The sequence below is a fragment of the Chelonia mydas genome, chromosome 23 (assembly GCF_015237465.2).
Source record: "Chelonia mydas isolate rCheMyd1 chromosome 23, rCheMyd1.pri.v2, whole genome shotgun sequence".
In the NCBI taxonomy this organism is placed as follows: domain Eukaryota; kingdom Metazoa; phylum Chordata; order Testudines; family Cheloniidae; genus Chelonia; species Chelonia mydas.
This window is the reverse complement of record NC_051263.2, coordinates 2,137,944-2,154,413: the sequence shown is the minus strand read 5'-3', so window position 1 is coordinate 2,154,413 and position 16,470 is coordinate 2,137,944. Positions and strand designations below refer to the sequence as shown.

At 43.6% G+C, this 16,470-nt stretch overlaps 1 protein-coding gene across 16 annotated transcripts in view; it reads left to right on the top strand.

Annotated features, from left to right (window-relative positions):
• The window catches only part of BICRA (BRD4 interacting chromatin remodeling complex associated protein), a 112,605-nt gene that overhangs the window by 77,245 nt on the left and 18,890 nt on the right, over window positions 1–16,470 (top strand). For 11 of the 16 annotated variants that reach the window (XM_043534497.1, XM_043534499.1, XM_043534502.1 and 8 more), the window contains 6 exons: window positions 1,972–2,017; window positions 3,791–3,833; window positions 4,555–4,620; window positions 6,111–8,108; window positions 10,904–11,221; window positions 14,267–14,968. In XM_043534497.1, coding sequence (XP_043390432.1) covers window positions 1,977–2,017; window positions 3,791–3,833; window positions 4,555–4,620; window positions 6,111–8,108; window positions 10,904–11,221; window positions 14,267–14,968 — 3,168 coding nt within the window. In that variant the 5' untranslated portion in view covers window positions 1,972–1,976. The remainder of the gene's footprint in view (window positions 1–1,971; window positions 2,018–3,790; window positions 3,834–4,554; window positions 4,621–6,110; window positions 8,109–10,903; window positions 11,222–14,266; window positions 14,969–16,470) is intronic. The other 5 variants (XM_043534503.1, XM_037884293.2, XM_043534504.1 and 2 more) reach the window with 2 other exon arrangements.

The following is a 16,470-nucleotide window of genomic DNA, read 5'->3' as shown; positions in this document are numbered from 1 at the left end:
TATGGTGCAGTGGCGTGATAAGAAAGCCACAAGTCTAGGACTCCATTGGCATTGGGTCAGGAGGTGGTGGTTTCAGTGCCTCTGGTACCTCCCAAGCACAAACCTCAAGGTCCTCCACACCAACCAAGACTGATCACCAAGAGTATCAGTCACCAGTGATTCAGCCTTTGCCTTCAAGGGCTGTGGCACAGACTGTCCCTACTGCAGCTTTCTCTTATATGGCATCTTATTGCCAAGGGAGCCACAATGTAGCCTTTATTTAATGCCCTTCATGTATTTAAAAAAAAAAAAAAAAAGGCAAAACTCAAACCCCCTTGAATTAAAGTGTTTTCACAGCAGGAAACTGACTTCTGGCAATGTGATTTTTATATGGAACTAATGTGTGCTGAGGACTACTCATTAACATTAATAGAAGTAGCATGTACATCTGAAGGGGTCAATAATATAGTCTTCAGTGTTATGTGTACTGTACTGTAGCTGAGTGTCACCACTGGAGTGTTAATGGTTTTCTAGCAGTTGTCTAGCTGCAGCTGACAAACCAGCTTCAAGCCCCTTTAAGACAAGACAGCTCATTTGTTTCTGTATGGAGAGCTGTGCGCACCCCGTCCTGTGCACCTGCCTCTCTTCTCCCCCCTTTCACCAACCCTGGGAATGTCCAGATGCATCCTGCACCTAGTGTTTTTTTGAGAGGTGGCCCCCTGGTATCTAGAGCTAGTTAAAATGTGATAGCATATAATTGGCTGTAAGTCACGTGAATCCCTTTTGAGAACTTCTTGCAGAAGATCAAACCATGACTGCGAAGTCAGCTGGGATGATTCTTCCCCCTGCACGCTCAACCCAGTCAGGTCTGAGGCAAAAGAGACTTGTGATTTAATATGCAAAACAAATGTCCAGAACACGGGGTGCAAAAACTAGGGGGAAGGGTGTTTTATCCCTGTGGTGTAGAACTAACCTCTTAAACACAACAAAATAATTCTAGTTACTTCTGTAGCAAATGTCTGCAAGATGTTATATTCAATCTGAGTTCTAATATGGTTAACGTCTTATCATGGGTTTCACTTAATAGTGAATCAGTTGAATTTATTTGGCCCCCATCTGTTCTGAAGAGGCCCAGATGAGGTGAGGGGTTGTTATTGTGAGGGATAAATTTGCAAACAAACACCTGAATTCATGCTGCCAGCTGATAGCAAGGGACTGATTTTCATAAGCATTAATTTTAAGTAAGTGTGTGTGAGTGAGAGAGAGAGAGAGGCTGCCTGATGGACTGGAAATGGAGCTGGAACCTTTCACTTGTAGGTCACCATTTCAAATCCAGCCTATATCAGTAGTGACTGAAAGTTATTGATGGCTCTTCAGTATCCAGTGGACAAGTATTCACATCAGAAGAACTGCAACCATAAATTGGACTAGCTGTGTGCTCCTCCCTAGACTCAGCTGGGAAGCTAAAGATTGAATGGAGGCTGATACATACATTCCCCATAAGTATGTTAGAGGCTTGGGGTATGTTGGTGAGGCCAGCGCGTGGACCTGCAATTTGACTTGTCACTGTCTCTCTTTGGAGAAATAGGGGACTTCAAACTTCAGGGGCTGGCAGTCTGGCTCTTTTAACCAGCACCAAATTACACAGCAGTATAAATAATAAGAATGGAATGTGCTAACACGTGCATTTATGCTCTAAGGTGCTGAAGCCCAAAGACCTATGAGCACCTAAGCAATGATCTAACTAACAGATTACTCATCTGCCATAAGCAGGATAAAATGAGGTGTATATATTGGGTCTGTCTGTGAAAGAAAGACCTTTTGAATTGCAAAATGTTGTTTTGGGGTTTAAGGGGTGGATGGGGGGTTGTTTTTGTTTGGTTTTGGGGGGAGGATGGGGATGGGAAGGCAGCAGTTAATAAGTACAGTTTGTGCTGCATGGCACAGCTGTATTTTTCTAATTTTAATGCAGTCTCTCTCCCCTCTTTTCAGTTGACATGGATGATGAAGATGGCCGATGCTTGTTAGATGTAATTTGGTAAGTAGTACCACCTCCTGAAGCAGACCCCATGCTAATTCGCTAAGTTATCATCTTCTATACTATTCTAGGGTATTGGGAGGGGCGGGTGGGGGTTAAAGACTTGAGATTCTATGTTTGGAGTTAAGAGCATTTCCATGGAATTCATTTTTGCACTCATTCTCAAACAGTTGCCTCCATGCTTTTTTCCATACAGTTCAGTCTGCATGGTTCAACCTCCCTGAACTCCTCTTAAAGACCCCTGCACTGCCCACTTCTGCCATGCTTTCCATAGTGAATCTTGTTACTCCCCTTCCCTGACCCCTGTCTGTCTTAGATTGTGAACTCTTTGGGGCAGGGACTATCCCTTCTTTGCTGTGCTGAAAGAGACTACCACATTGTAGACTCTCCTGCAAACAAACAAATAGTAATAATTAATAATTTTATGTGAAATTTTTACAGCAACCTTTGTGAAACTGAACAGCGTCTCTTCGTAGGGACCCCTGCAGGCCTTTTCTTTGTTTTTAATCTACTTGTATCCCCTGGATTTCACTTTTAAATGAATCCAAAATATCAATACAAAACTCAAAGGCAAAGTTTCAAGTTAAATTCTGTATTGAAATCATGAACCGTCACTGTGTCTTAGGTTTGCCTGAAAGGGTTTCTAAGCGGCAGTAAGTTTTTTGGCTGAACCAGCTCTGATTTTCTTGTTTGAAACATTTGTGGTTTCATGTTTTGTTGCACTTATTTTTTTTGTTTGTTTGTTTGTTTGTGTAGGTTTAATTAAGAACATTTTGCACAGCTGATTTTTATAGGGAAATAGACATTAACAGTAGATTAACTCTGCACATTCTGTTTTTCATTTGTTCCATTTAATGCATATGTGGATAAATCTATCTAATTTCTGTAGTGTTTTGCCAATAACTATAGCATCTAGGCACTGCACACGCTTAAAAATGTACAGCTATAGTCCGTCTCACAGCACTGTTGCAAAGTGCTTGTTGAGAGAAGTGCCTGGTGAAAGCTGTCATCAGCACTAGTTAGCTAGTAGCCTGAGGTTAACTCAGAACAGTTAATGTTTTGACAAACTACTTGTTAACCGGCTAATTTTCCAAAAGGGATTATTGCAATTATAGAACTGTTGTCAGTGACTTGATAAGTAGGGCCCTGCAGAAATAACAGAGGAGGGGGAATAAGAGCATGTTAGTGACAGAGTAGGCTAAAAAGAAAAATCACCATTTACAATCAGTAAAGTTATATAATCGGTATATTTATGTAATATAAAAATAGAGCATAAAGCTGTGTATGTTGTTGGTCATTTAGTTTTAGACGGTTGAAATCTTGTATCAAATTTAAATTTGTAAAACTGTTCTAGGGTACGGGACCTAACTGTTTTTATTCAAAATGCAGCCACATTTGATTCTGTCCCTGAGGTGATAGAGCAGCCAAATGGCTCTCAGGTCCATATTGACACATTTCATTCACCAAAATGCAACATTTTTCATGATAGAACCTCCTGGCTTTTCTGTGCTCCTGACAGGACAGGGCATGTAAGGAGTTACTGGCCTTGGCAGAAGCAATATTAACTGACTGCTGCCCACACTTGTGCAGCTGAGGAATGACTGTCAAAAAAATAACAGCGATCCCCTAGCAGTGAACTGAGATTTCCACCGGTCAGAATGCAAGTGGATGCCCAGTTATGTGAATATATTCATTAGGGACATGTATTTCTTTCCAGATTAAAATTTGGGTTGTACATTCTCTCCTTAAACAATTTCATATGTTGTTTTGCAGTGATCCTCAGGCTTTGAATGATTTTTTACATGGATCTGAAAAGGTGAGTAGTGGTTTTTACTTGTTTTGTTAATCAAAATATTAAAATTCAAACACTTTTGACAGTGAAGTTTAAATTAAAGGGGAAAAAACCCTAACTTGAATGTCTCTCTCTCTTTTTTTTTTTTTTTTTTTTTTAAGGGGGAAGGGATTGGGTAGCTCAGGGGGTTGGTAATAGGTTCTGGAATTTTTTGTCTCTAAGGACCCAATCCTGCAAACTGCTCCATGCAGAGCCACATTGAAGTCATTAGAAGTATACATGCACAATCGTCTGCACAGAACAATTTACAAGAATGGGCCCAACCTAGTCACCTATGTTGCTAGCGATCATAAATCCCTATCTTCTAGTTATTGTTTGCTGACCTGAGTAAAATAAATTTGTCTGTCTCCTAGTAGGTGAGTGTCTACCTTACAATATCTGCTGCTACAGTTGGTACTTGTTTGCCCCTTCATCAGAGAAGCCAAGTATTGAATGAGTCCAGGAGAAAGAACTACCTTCCCACCTCTAGATTTGGGGCTCTCCACATCAAGTTTGAGGCATGTTGGCAGGGGGCAGTGCATGTGAAGGAAGCTTGCCCAGCTGCTACAAATGGTGTACCAGCTCTGTGGCTAGGGAGAGCATTCACCTGTCTCCAGTGACTGCCAGTCAGCACCGTTCACAGTGTCAGCACTAAATTCAGTTTAATTCTATTTAAATAAAGTAAATAAAATATTTTTAATTGCAGATCGACAGTGATGATCTCCTGGACAACACAGGAGATGCAGCCAGTGCCTTCTTTGAGGGTGCTGGGGTATGTATTTATAATGTTTTTTTTTTAAATTGTTACTTGGTAAATTCATTTTAGAAACCTGTCTTTTGTTGTTTCACAAGTTTGTTTTTAATAAATCTGTTTTCCAGTGTGAGTAAATTACACAGGATGCATGGATTATTCCCCAAAATCTTAAAGAAAAGTTGGGGCAGGAAAGAACAAATGGGTTCAATGTGTGCCCCATATGTGTGGGGGAGGGGGAGATGAGTTCATACGCACACATCTCTCTCTGTCTGTGTTTTGTTTTTCTATAAACTTGGGAAAACTTTGAGGACAGAGAATACAGAGGAGCAGAAAAAGGAAGCATGATGAGACCACTGTCCTTTAAAGCCTGGGGAAAATGGGGCTGAATGTTACAAAGAAATTGTAAGGAACATGTAGCACCTTCTTAGTTCTTTCTTCTAATGTAGGATTGGAGTTGGGAATGCTCAGTTTTGTTTACAGACAGATAGGTAGGATAAAGTTGAAACAGGTGGATATGACCCTGGAAATCCTCGCTTGATTATTTTGCACAAATCTGACTGGAATCATGGGCAGTATTTTTTATTTTCCACCAAGTATGCTGTTTGTACTTGCAATATAATAGAGAGCTTAGTGACTTTTTTTACCCTTTTCTTACTACATTGAGCTTTTTTTTATTTAGGAAAAGCCATTTATTAAAGCTTCTGATGCTTTATGGTACTTGTTGGAAAGCAAAGAAGCTTTTCCAGGAGTTTGGATTTAAATGTCAGATTTTAATTTCAGGTAGATCCAAAAACAAATGGAACCAAAATTGCCTCATACAAAACATTGACATGATAAAGCCAATAGTGCCCACTGTGTGGTAGGCACTTTCCAAACACTCAAGGACAGTCTCTGCTCTGAGGAGCTCACCCTCTAAGGGTCACCCAGTGTATGGAGGCATATGTCTGAGCTCATTTGAATGTCAGTGGCAAGAAACGATTTTTCTAGTTTTGAAATATGGAGATCTCAGTTCTAGTTCCAACAACAATTTTATTCTACTTTTTAATTAATTGATTAATACAAAGGCATTATATTTTCCAAACTCTGTTGCTGTTACCTCTCTTTCTTATGTTTATGCTCTATAGAAGTCTAGTGGCTAAAGCAAAGGAACTGTGAGTTTGCTCATGTGGCTTCTGTTACCAGCTCTTCCACTGACTCACGATGTGACTTTATGCAAGGCACTTAATCTTTGTGCCTCAGGTTCCCTTTAATAACATCATGCATTTATTTAGCACCTTGTGGGGACGGCAAGATGGTTTACAAATGTACTTAGCAAATTGAGAGACAAACTTTACATTGGGATCACTTCGCCCAACACTGAGATGCAGTCAACTCTAGGGTGGATCACAAAAGCATTTTAACAGCTCCCAGTAAGGGTGCACAACCATTTAGCACAGAAAGATTAAAAATTCTGTTCCATGGGTTTGAATTAAATGCTTTTCCCCCCACCCCAATCTTAAACCTTTTAGCTGCATGTACAAGAATCCTCTGGCAACCATCTGAACACTGAACAGAATCAGAACACAACAAGCGTTGACCTAGACTTTTTAGAAGATGACATCCTGGGGTCACCATCTGGCGGCGGGGCGAATCTTCAGAACTCAGACCAGCCCTGTGACATTCTCCAGCAGAGCCTGCAAGAGGCTAACATTACAGAACAGACTCTGGAGGCAGAGGCAGAACTGGACCTGGGGTCTTTCCAGCTCCCTACACTTCAGCCAGTGGTTCAGACTGCCTCTGATGGCACGCCACAGATTTTCTCCAGTGGGGCTGACCTAATTGGGTTGCAGCAGCCTGCAGTCCTGACACATCAAGCACTGGTGCAGCAATCAGTGGGAGCTGACGTTGTTAATAAGGCCATCAGTGTTCAGCCTTTTCTTCAGCAGGTTGGCTTGGGGAATGTTACCATACAGCCAATTTCCAACCTTCAGGGCTTGCCTAATGGAAGCCCAAGTGGGACATTGGGAATTGGGCCAATTCAAGTAGTTGGGCAACAGGTGATGGCTATTAACCAGTCAGCTCAGCAAATCATTGCAAAACAAGTTCAGCCCTCCCAAGTGGCCACTATGCCTGTTGGCAGTTACATCACCCAGACAGCACCTGAGCAGCAGCAGGTTACCCTCGCTTCCACGGGGGTGTCTCCACAGAATGCTGGCCTTGTCATCCAGAAGAACCTGCCCTCAGTGGCCACTACGACACTGAATGGAAACTCCATGTTTGGGAACGTATCTGCCACCCAAGGCTCCCAGCCTCTCACAGTCACATCGAACTTAAGCAGCCCATTGGTGCAGGCCCAAAACGTGATCATCCACAGAACACCCACGCCAATTCAGCCCAAACCCGCAGGGGTCCTGCAACAAAAGCTGTACCAGATCACCCCCAAGCCATTTGGTCCCAATAATACCACCCTGACCATCCAGAACGAGGCTGCCCTGCAACAACAGAAGGCCCAACAGAACCTGACTTTTATGGCGGGCAAACCAGGACAGAATGTGGTGCTGTCTGGCTTCCCGCAAGGGCTGTCTGCCAACATGTTCAAACAACCTCCACCACAGCAGCAAGCCCTCAGCAAGCCCATGAGTGTCCACTTGCTAAACCAAGGCAGCAGTATTGTCATCCCTGCGCAGCATGTTCCTCAGGCCATGTTACAGGGTCAGAACCAGTTCCTTCTTCCTGGGCAGTTAGCAGGTGCCTCTGCTGTTCAGATACCCCAGCAGCTCTCAGCCTTGCAGGCTAACATGGGAGGACAGATCCTAACAACTTCGCACCCTAGTGGCCAAGCCCACATCATAACTAGCCAAGGGCCTGGTGGACCGCTGATAACTAATCAGGCTTTGCCTGCCCAAATCCTCACCAATCAGAACATAGCTAGCCAGCTGAATCTGGGGCAGGTGCTTACATCACAGAATGCGCATGGCACGGCTCACATTCTTTCTGCACCTATTCAGCTGCAGCCTGGTCAGGTGGGTCCGCCAACTTTGTTCCAGATGCCTGTCTCTCTAGCTGGCAGCTTGACCACTCAGAGTCAGCCCTCTGCTGCAGCCTCATTGGCCAGTGGTGCCATCAGTCAGACTGGGCAGACCGTTATCCAAGGTGTAACTCTGCCAAATCAAGTTGCTATGTTAAATTCCACTGAGAACCTCAACCAAGCTGTGAGCATTCAGGCATCTGCCACCACCAGCAGTCAGAGTCCAGGCCTCATTCAGCCGCAGCCCGCTTCTGGCACCAGCCTCCTGCCAAGCAGTGACCAGTCCTCTATACTGACCGTCCAGACTGCATCCCAGCCTCCAGCTCCACCTCAGCTTCAACTGAATGTGCAGCAGCAGCCTCCTCAGCAGCCAGCACAGCTACCTGTGACTTCACAGCCCAGCCCTAACTTGGCGTCCAGTCCAGAGAAGATCATCTTGGGCCAGACAGCTGCTGGAACTGTCATAAACCAAGATTCCATGCAGATGTTTCTGCAACAGGTAAGTGAAATATTTTAATGATCACCTTAGTAGTATTGCTAGTTGGCTCACTTATTTTACCTATTGTGAGGAAGGCAAAGGAGAGTTATGGGATTCAGGCTGCATAATCTAATCTTTCCTCATAGACTGGGCACTCTACAAATGCTGTATTATAGCAAGAATTATTTTTTTAAATGATGTTTCAAAGGTGGTTATCCCATCATAAGACTACTCACTTAGTATGTGTGTTTTAATTTAAAACTGCTAGAAGAACTGGGTGGTCTCAGGGGTTTGGTAATGAGTATGTAGCCTTTTACCTACTTTGAATCTAGCCTAGGTTTATAGTATCTGGCACCTATTGTCATCTGCTGTCCATTCGATCACTTCTGTGGAATGAGTAGGTGGGTTAGTGGTACTTGCATCCAGATCACAAAAGCTCCCATCGTGGCTGGCAGTCACAGAAGAGAAGCTGATCAATAAACATGCCATGTTGACTGAGTTCCCATGGCTCCCCTAGATTTTATCTCCAGTTCTCTGCTGAGGCGAATTAGTGAGGGGAGACTTGCACAGCCACTGCCAGTGTTCTTCTGTTTGTGGATAAGAGTTCAGTGTCCAGGCTTGCCAGTTCAGCATCTCCCACTATCACAAGTGTTGAGGCAGTCACTGTGTACACTGTTAAGGAGTGCAGACACAAAGCAGCTAGGACTCATCTCATCTGTTTATATAATATCAGATTAGATCAGGCTTTTTCCTTCTTTTGGGTATCAGTTTAAACCATCGTCTTTTTATTCTTTAATTCAAAAAAAGATGAAGGCTTGATCTAAAGCCTGTTGAAGTCACTGAATTGCATTAGAGAGAAGATAGGGGTTTACAGTTTTTTTTTTAAATTCCTCTTAAATAATACGTAAAAGTAGTGTTATCAGTTTACCATAACATCCTCACACATGCCTTTCTCCAAAAGACAATGGGCCAGATTTACCTCTGACACAAATGGACAAAATACTACTGACATCATTTGAGCTGTGCCTCCCCCATACTAGGGTTACATTTGTCCCAATGTCACTAAGATCCTCTGGCAAGTTACAAGATACAAAACTAGGGTCATCTGTGATTTTTCTTTGTTTTTATATTCCTCTAAATACACTTGCTTCACCAATATGATACAGTAACTGCATAATCCATTTAAAGTGGTCACTGTCAGCTAAGTTGGGCCCCAGATGTAGTGGTAGTTTAAAAAAGGGGGGGGGGATTTTGGGGGCAGGGGTGTTACATAACCTGTTATGAATAGAAAGGTTTTTATCTTTTTTAATTCAATTAAAGTTGTTTAAATTAAAAGACAGTCTCCTGCAGTTGGAACACAGCAGCATCTTAAAAGTGATTATGATACTAATCGTACATACCTGCCTCATAGAGGTGGGGATTCATTAGTTAATGTATGTAAAGCAAGTAGAAGGGCAGAGAGTTAGCAATCATAATCAGTTTCACTTTGGGGTTTACAGAACATGACTAATAATATTTAAATTACCTCTTATATAATGCTCCACGTTTTCAAAGCACTGTAGAAACATTTAAGTAATTAGCTGTTACAACACTCCTATGAGGTAGTTGAGAAAGTAATATTAGCCCCATTTTACAGATGGTGAATGTGAGATAAAGAGGTTAAATAACTTTCCCAAGGCTGCAGAGCCTAGTTTAGAGCTCTGCCTCGGGGAGTAGAAACTGATAGTGAAACTAATCAATCTCATTTCATTGTCCCAAGTGCAAAAAGTAAACAAACAGCATCAGTGATGGTGAACAGTAAAGGGAAGCTTCAAGTTATTTAATTTTTAAATTTTTTTGGATGTTGTTAGTAACACAGGTGAGGACATTTCATTTTAAATATAAGGCTTTGATCTTGACAGTAACCCTTTTACACTAACATTTACTACCATATTCACTGTTTATTACTATATACAAGAAAAGAAATGTACAGATGTTAAAGTAACTTGAGGAGAGAAGTGTCACTGAGATCCTAAAAAATTCACAAAAACTGTGATCTTCAGAGACAAAAATGAACCCTAGCCTACTCTCTTCTTGCTGGGTACTGTGAGGAAAAAACCCCTCGCATGTCTAAACCATAAATGACTTTCTATGAATCCTGCATGTGCTGCACTATCTCAGCACAAGGGTGGGGAATGGCAGTAAGAATGGGAAACTCAGACATGGCTCCCAAAGTCTTGGCTTTGAGGTTTTTTGTTTTTATTTGCAGTTTGATATCACATCAAATTCTATTATTGTGTAAAGCTACCATCCAGTAGAAATGTTCTCTGCATTTCACATTAGGTCTCTCGGTAGGGCATAAACTGTTGCTTTGATACAGTTTACTCCTGAGGGCATTCTGTGCACAATATTTTAAAATTCTGCAAAATTCTGCAAATTTTATTTGTCTAATAAATATGGAGGCTCCAGCATGGCGCTGGGGAGCACAGGCCACTGGCTGTACAGAGGTGGGACAAATAAAATTTGCAGAATTTTGCAGAATTTTAAATATAGACTCTTCCCATCTTCAGAGGAGATAGTCTCATTTCCGAACAGTAATTTGGATCTGCCTAGTGCCTGTGAAGAGTCATGAAAAGTATTGTACCAATATCTGGGGGTGGGCATGATGAAGAGCAGAAACTATTTGCTTTTGACCACTAGTTGAGGTACTGTTAATAGAGTACCATTAGTAGCAAAGGCCTGAATGAATATGGGGGTTGGATGGTGAACAGCAACAGAAAAAAAGAAGGAGAAAGAACCAGAAATCTGGTCAATGCTAAATTTGTTGGAAATTTCAGAAGGATCGGAGCCAGCAGCAGCAGCAGTTTTATCCGGCATCCCTGAAAATGCAGCAGGAGAACAATCTGAATCAGTCCACAGTACCACCACACCTTCCAATGCCTCTGCCCATCTACAGCATAGCCACAACAGCTCTCAGCACCACAAGCAGTGTCCCAGCGTCAGTGATAGTGAGCAGCAGTGCGGGCACAGCTCTGCAGCCGCCTGCCAGCCGAGAGCTGACCCAGAATCAGAATCTGGCAACGGTGGAGTCCAAAGGACCGAATCTTATACCTCAGTTCTCAGCCAGCCATTCCCAACAGGCACTGGCTTGCCAGGTAGCCCTTACCTGTTGTGATTCCACACAGCCTGCTTTGGCCTATCTTCCTTTCTTGCTTCTGTCCTTAGCGTCTGTCTAATCTGTTTGGTCCTTCCTCTTAGAGTTCCCTTTTGCTTTTTGCTTTCTCTCTCTCTGCAGGAGGGGAGGGACCAATACACAAGGACAAAATATTAGCATATCTCTTAGGTGTACACTAGCATTTTTCAAATTTCAAAACAAACCTGGATGTGGGTGGTGGTGGGGTAACCTCTATAGTAGTAACAGAAGTCGCCCTCTTGTGGTGTAATGCAAAAAATGTGATGGGAAAAGAATTTTGCTTCTGGCACATTTATCTTCCTTCTAACTAGGGTGACTTTTCATGAGGAGTCTGAGGGCAGGATTATGATTTCAGTTACATTGGTGTAAGTTTGTAGTAACTGCATAGACAGTGAGTCTGCCCCTGAATCCATGTGTTATAAAACTCTTTGTGTGAGTTTCCCAGAGAGATATTTTTGACTGGCCTTTGTGCTATATAGAAACGTGGAAACAAGCAAGCATTCTTTTCTTGGTGGCAATGAGGTTTGCCAAAAAAAAAAAAGAAAAAAAGTTAAAAAGGAAAATTGTTAATAAAATGTGTGCTTTTTAAAATGTTTTTGACCAGTCTCAAATGTAATCAAAAGTTTAAGTTCATTATGTGTGTGGGTTTTTATATTTTGTATATATATATACACACACACATTTTATAAAATGTGTATATAAGTAGACATAAATATTCATAATCACATTTCTATAGCAAAAGAGTTGTGGTGCATGATACCATCACATGTTGGCAAAGAGGTGGCTTGGATGATGTTGTAATAAGTCTTTTCCATCTCATATCTCCATGATTCTAATATTTATAGCATCCAAATTCAGCTCTCTGGTTCACTTTTCTATGGTGGATCTATATAGCTAGGAGAAGATGAAACAAAATCCAGCTGCACCTTGTTTTAAAATAAAAGCAGCTGCATCCCTGTTTTTAGAACAGCCCAGAAACAAAGGAAAATATAACTTGTTTTTATTCTGAGAAGAAAGCAATAGAGGGAGAAGAATGATGTGCATGGGTCAGGGTTCCACGGTGTGGTTAGCAGACTTCAGGCAGAATCCAGGAACTTGGTAGCCAAAGTGATCAAATGGACCTGAGTAGTTTATCACCCGTGATCATTATGTGAGCAGCCTGGAGAAGATGGGAGTTCAGATTGCAATTTAGTTCAATTTGGAAGTTTCCAGCCAATATATAAAACATCAGCATTCTGGGTTGGGTGAGTTACAGATGTTTTCACACCAAGGTCTGTGACTGAGGGAATTGCCTTTATAATCGGAGACTGGGACATGTCCAGGCATTGCTGCATCAGCAGGCCTATTGAATCTTTCTTTCCCCTTCAAAACGTACCCCCTTCTGGCCCTTGTTGTCAATCTGTGGCACTTGCCCGTTTGTCTACTCTCTGAATTCCTGCTGCTCTTGCTTGCTTGCCTGCAGGTTCTCACTAATGCTGGAAGCTGCTGCTGTCTTGCGATGCTTTTTCTTCTTCTGTCCCTGCACAGTTGCACGCTGCTGTCCTGGTACATTTGTGTTCCTGCCAGAGGCTTTATTATTCTTTTATTCTTTATATTTTAGTAGCAAATGGTTATAATAAGGGCTGTGGTAGACTTAAAGTGGTGTGTTAGTCGAAAGGCTCTTCTTAGCCATAATAAGACTTGAGAACTTGACTTTATAATAGATCAGTTTCACCCCCGTAATTTTAAAAGAGCGTGATATTGACCTAGCTCTCATATTAGGGGACTCACAATGGCCAATGCCTTCATAGGGTTAGCACCATTAACAATGCTTGTTGGCTCTAATGTAGTGGTCGTACAATACTGTACTATGCGGAGAACCAGTGGACTCAGGCTTTGGGGGGAAGGCATTTTAATTTTGATTAGATCCTGTGGGAAAGGAGAAAAAGGTATGCCTAGGGTTCTTCTAAGCAATTCAAAGAGAGCTTAGGAAGGAGCTAAGATGGTGCAATACAGAGGAGGGTAAATAAAACCAAGGAGGTTCTTGTGCCCCACGGAGGGCTCATACGAGGACAGGGGCTCTAGGGAAGGAACTTAAATACATTTTCAAAATAAAGCTGGACGCCCTCTCCCTCCCCTTTTTCATGGTGTCACAGTTGTGTGGCAAAAGGGCTGGGCTTTATTTATATTCTCACACACTGGTACAAACACTCTACCCCTGCAGTAAGGCTTTCTAGGGAAAGGTTGGCTACACTGGCTGAGACTTGGAGCTGTTTTCAGAAGCTTAAGGAACACCCATAGAAGATGCCTTTCAAGTTTTATTCCCAAGTTGTTTCTTTTACTGATTTTAAAACATTTTTGAAGGTAGCTTCTAAGCAGACTAGCCAGTGCAATAAATCTACAGATGATAGTACTATGCCCACAAGCATCCCTGGTGGAAGGTATGAGAGCTGGAAACTGTGCCCCTGAAATCTCACTCTACGTATGCTCTGGTTAGCTCAAAGAAACACTTCTCTGGAATAAACCGGAAGAGGAGAGTGGTAGAAAGAGCTCAGTTCCTCAAGCTCTTTTTGCCATAGGCAATGCCTCTGTAAACCCCTTCACAGACTTGAGTTCAGTGGGCTTTCTGGACTTAAAAGCAATTTGTGAGCCCCAGGCTTTTTATGTTTCAAGAGTGGTTTGCATTGCAGTACAGTCTAAGGGTATGTCTGCACAGGCAAGCCTACCTGGTTTGGCTTGAATCCAGATAGCACAGGTAACAGTAGTAGTGAAGAGAGTGCAGCTTGCGAGCTAACTACGTACCCAGGGTCTGTACTGGATTTGTACTCCTCGCGCTGGAGCCTGCACTGTGCACTCCTCACTGTTGTTACTGCCAGCACTAGCTGGATCCAAGTTAGCTCAGGCACACTAGTCCTTGTAGAGCTTCTGCTGTGTGGACATACCCTAAAATGCCTGAAGAACATGCGAAGATTGTGATAAGACACATCAGCCCTAACTAACTTATTCCCTGTTTCGTTCTTTGTTTCAGTTACCCGCAGGGCAACAGAAGCTCCCTGGAGCCTCCCCGTCCCATTCGCTACCTCATCCTCCAATGGGGGAGAGTCCCCAGCTCCAGCCTGCACACCTCTCACAGATGCAGTCCCCCCACCAGTCCCGTCCTCCATCACAGCCACAGCCACTTTCCCGACCACCCTCCCGGCCTCACTCAAGGCCTCCCTCCCAGCCACAAACTTTGTCCAGGCCTCCTTCTGAACCCCTCTCCCGGTCCTGCACCCCTCAGACACAAATGCAGAACTTGTACGTGATACAGAATCAAATCACATCATCCCCCCACGGTCCTACCCAGCACCCCTTACGACCCCCATCGCAGCCTCAGGTACAGTTCCAGCCACCACAGTCTCAGGCCGAAGGGCAGCCTCAGCTGGCAACACTTCCACATGTGCAGCTACAAGTTCAGCTTGCCACTCAGATCCAGTCCCCACCTGAGACCCAGGTGCAGGCACGGCTGCAATCCCAGATCCAGGCTCCAACTGAGTCCCAGCATACGCATTCTCCACACTTCCAGTTCCCTTCCCAGAGCCAAATCAAACCGCCAGTCCCAACCCAGACCCTTCACCTAACACCAGAACAACAGAGAAGTTTTCAGATGGTCCCAAGTCAATTCCAGACACTCTCTGCAATTCCAAATCCTGCTCCTCAGCAGAAGCAGCTATTGGACAGGTTCCAGCAGGTAAATAATTGCCATCAAAGAGGGTAAATTGAACTTGGCCTGGGTCTGTAGAAATATAATTCTATAGAAATTAAAAATACACCCCCATATATCAAGGAAAAGGGATGGGTTAGAGGGATTAGAAATTAGAGATTTTCAGCCTAGCTTCTTCTGGACAGATATGCAAATCGCAAAAGTCACCACCTTAAAAAACTATCATCTGGACTACCAAGGTTATATCTTGTTTTGTTTGTTTTTAAAATAGTACTCTGGGAAGGAATTATCTTGACCTTAGTATCATGGGGACATTGTCAACCTTTAGGAAACAATAACAATGTAGAATAGTTTTGGAGCTGTTTAAGGGCTCGTCTAGACAAACTTTTAGTTTGCAGCAAGCTGGGGTGTGACTGTACCCCATGCTAGCCTGCTGCGGACGACCTGTCCATGTGGACCCTGCTGCTGTGCATTAACAGTTTTAGTTCACTTTGATAATCCTATTTCAAAGAGGACTAGATTAAAGTGAATTAACTAACTCTTAATGTATGTTAGCACCGCAGCAAACTGGTGCAAGATAGATTGACACCCCAGCTTGCCACAAACTAATTGTTCATGTAGACAAGCCCTGAGTGTATCTTTGCTACCAACTACTATGTAAATAGTACATAAAATAAACAATTATTTAATATTTAGGATTTACAGGGTTTGGCCTCTTCCAAGTTCTTTAGCAACTTGAATTACTCAAGAACCAAAACCGGGAGAGAAATTTTTGGACAAAAGCAAACACATGCTCCTGTGAAAAGTACCCCTTGGGATCTTTCCTATCCACACAGAGCAGACAGAGCAATAATTCAACCCTGCTGGGGTCTCTGCCTGTTTCCAGGGAGTCTGAGGGCTTGCCTGCGCTACAAAATTAAGTCACCTTAAGTCAAAGTACAGCTACCGCAGTAATTAAAGCAGTGGTTCATGTCCACACTTGCTCCTTCTGTCTGTGGTGCGTGTCCTCCCAGGAGCACTTCCACTGACTGAAGTGGGGCATTGTGGGACACTCGACAGCTGGAGCCTGGCAGCTCTGGGGCTGACCGCCTCATCTGTAGGCAGGGGGCTCACAGCTTCCTCCCCCTGCCGTTAGACGAGCACTGGCTCACAGTTGAGGCCCCCACCCGGACAACCCAAGCTGTCGGCCCAGCAGGCTCACAGCTGTGAGCGCCCCCACCCTCCTGCCCTGGGGCTGACAGTGCAGGGCTCGATTTTACAGGGGGAGGCTACCAGCAATGAAACTGACATTCTCGTCAGTTTCTCAGCTGCTATTATTTCACTTTTGGGCTCAGGCTGTCAGCTCTATGTAGGGCTCACAGCTAGAACCGCCCAGTGAGGGATTGGGGTGAGGGGGAGGAGAACCTGAGCCCAGCTGCCTCCCCACCCTCCGCAATCCCTCACCAGGAGGTGGGGAAAGGTGTGGGGGACTCAGAGCTGTGAGCCTGCGCCCCACTGACAGCTCAGACTTTTAGGGCTGGGGTGGGGAA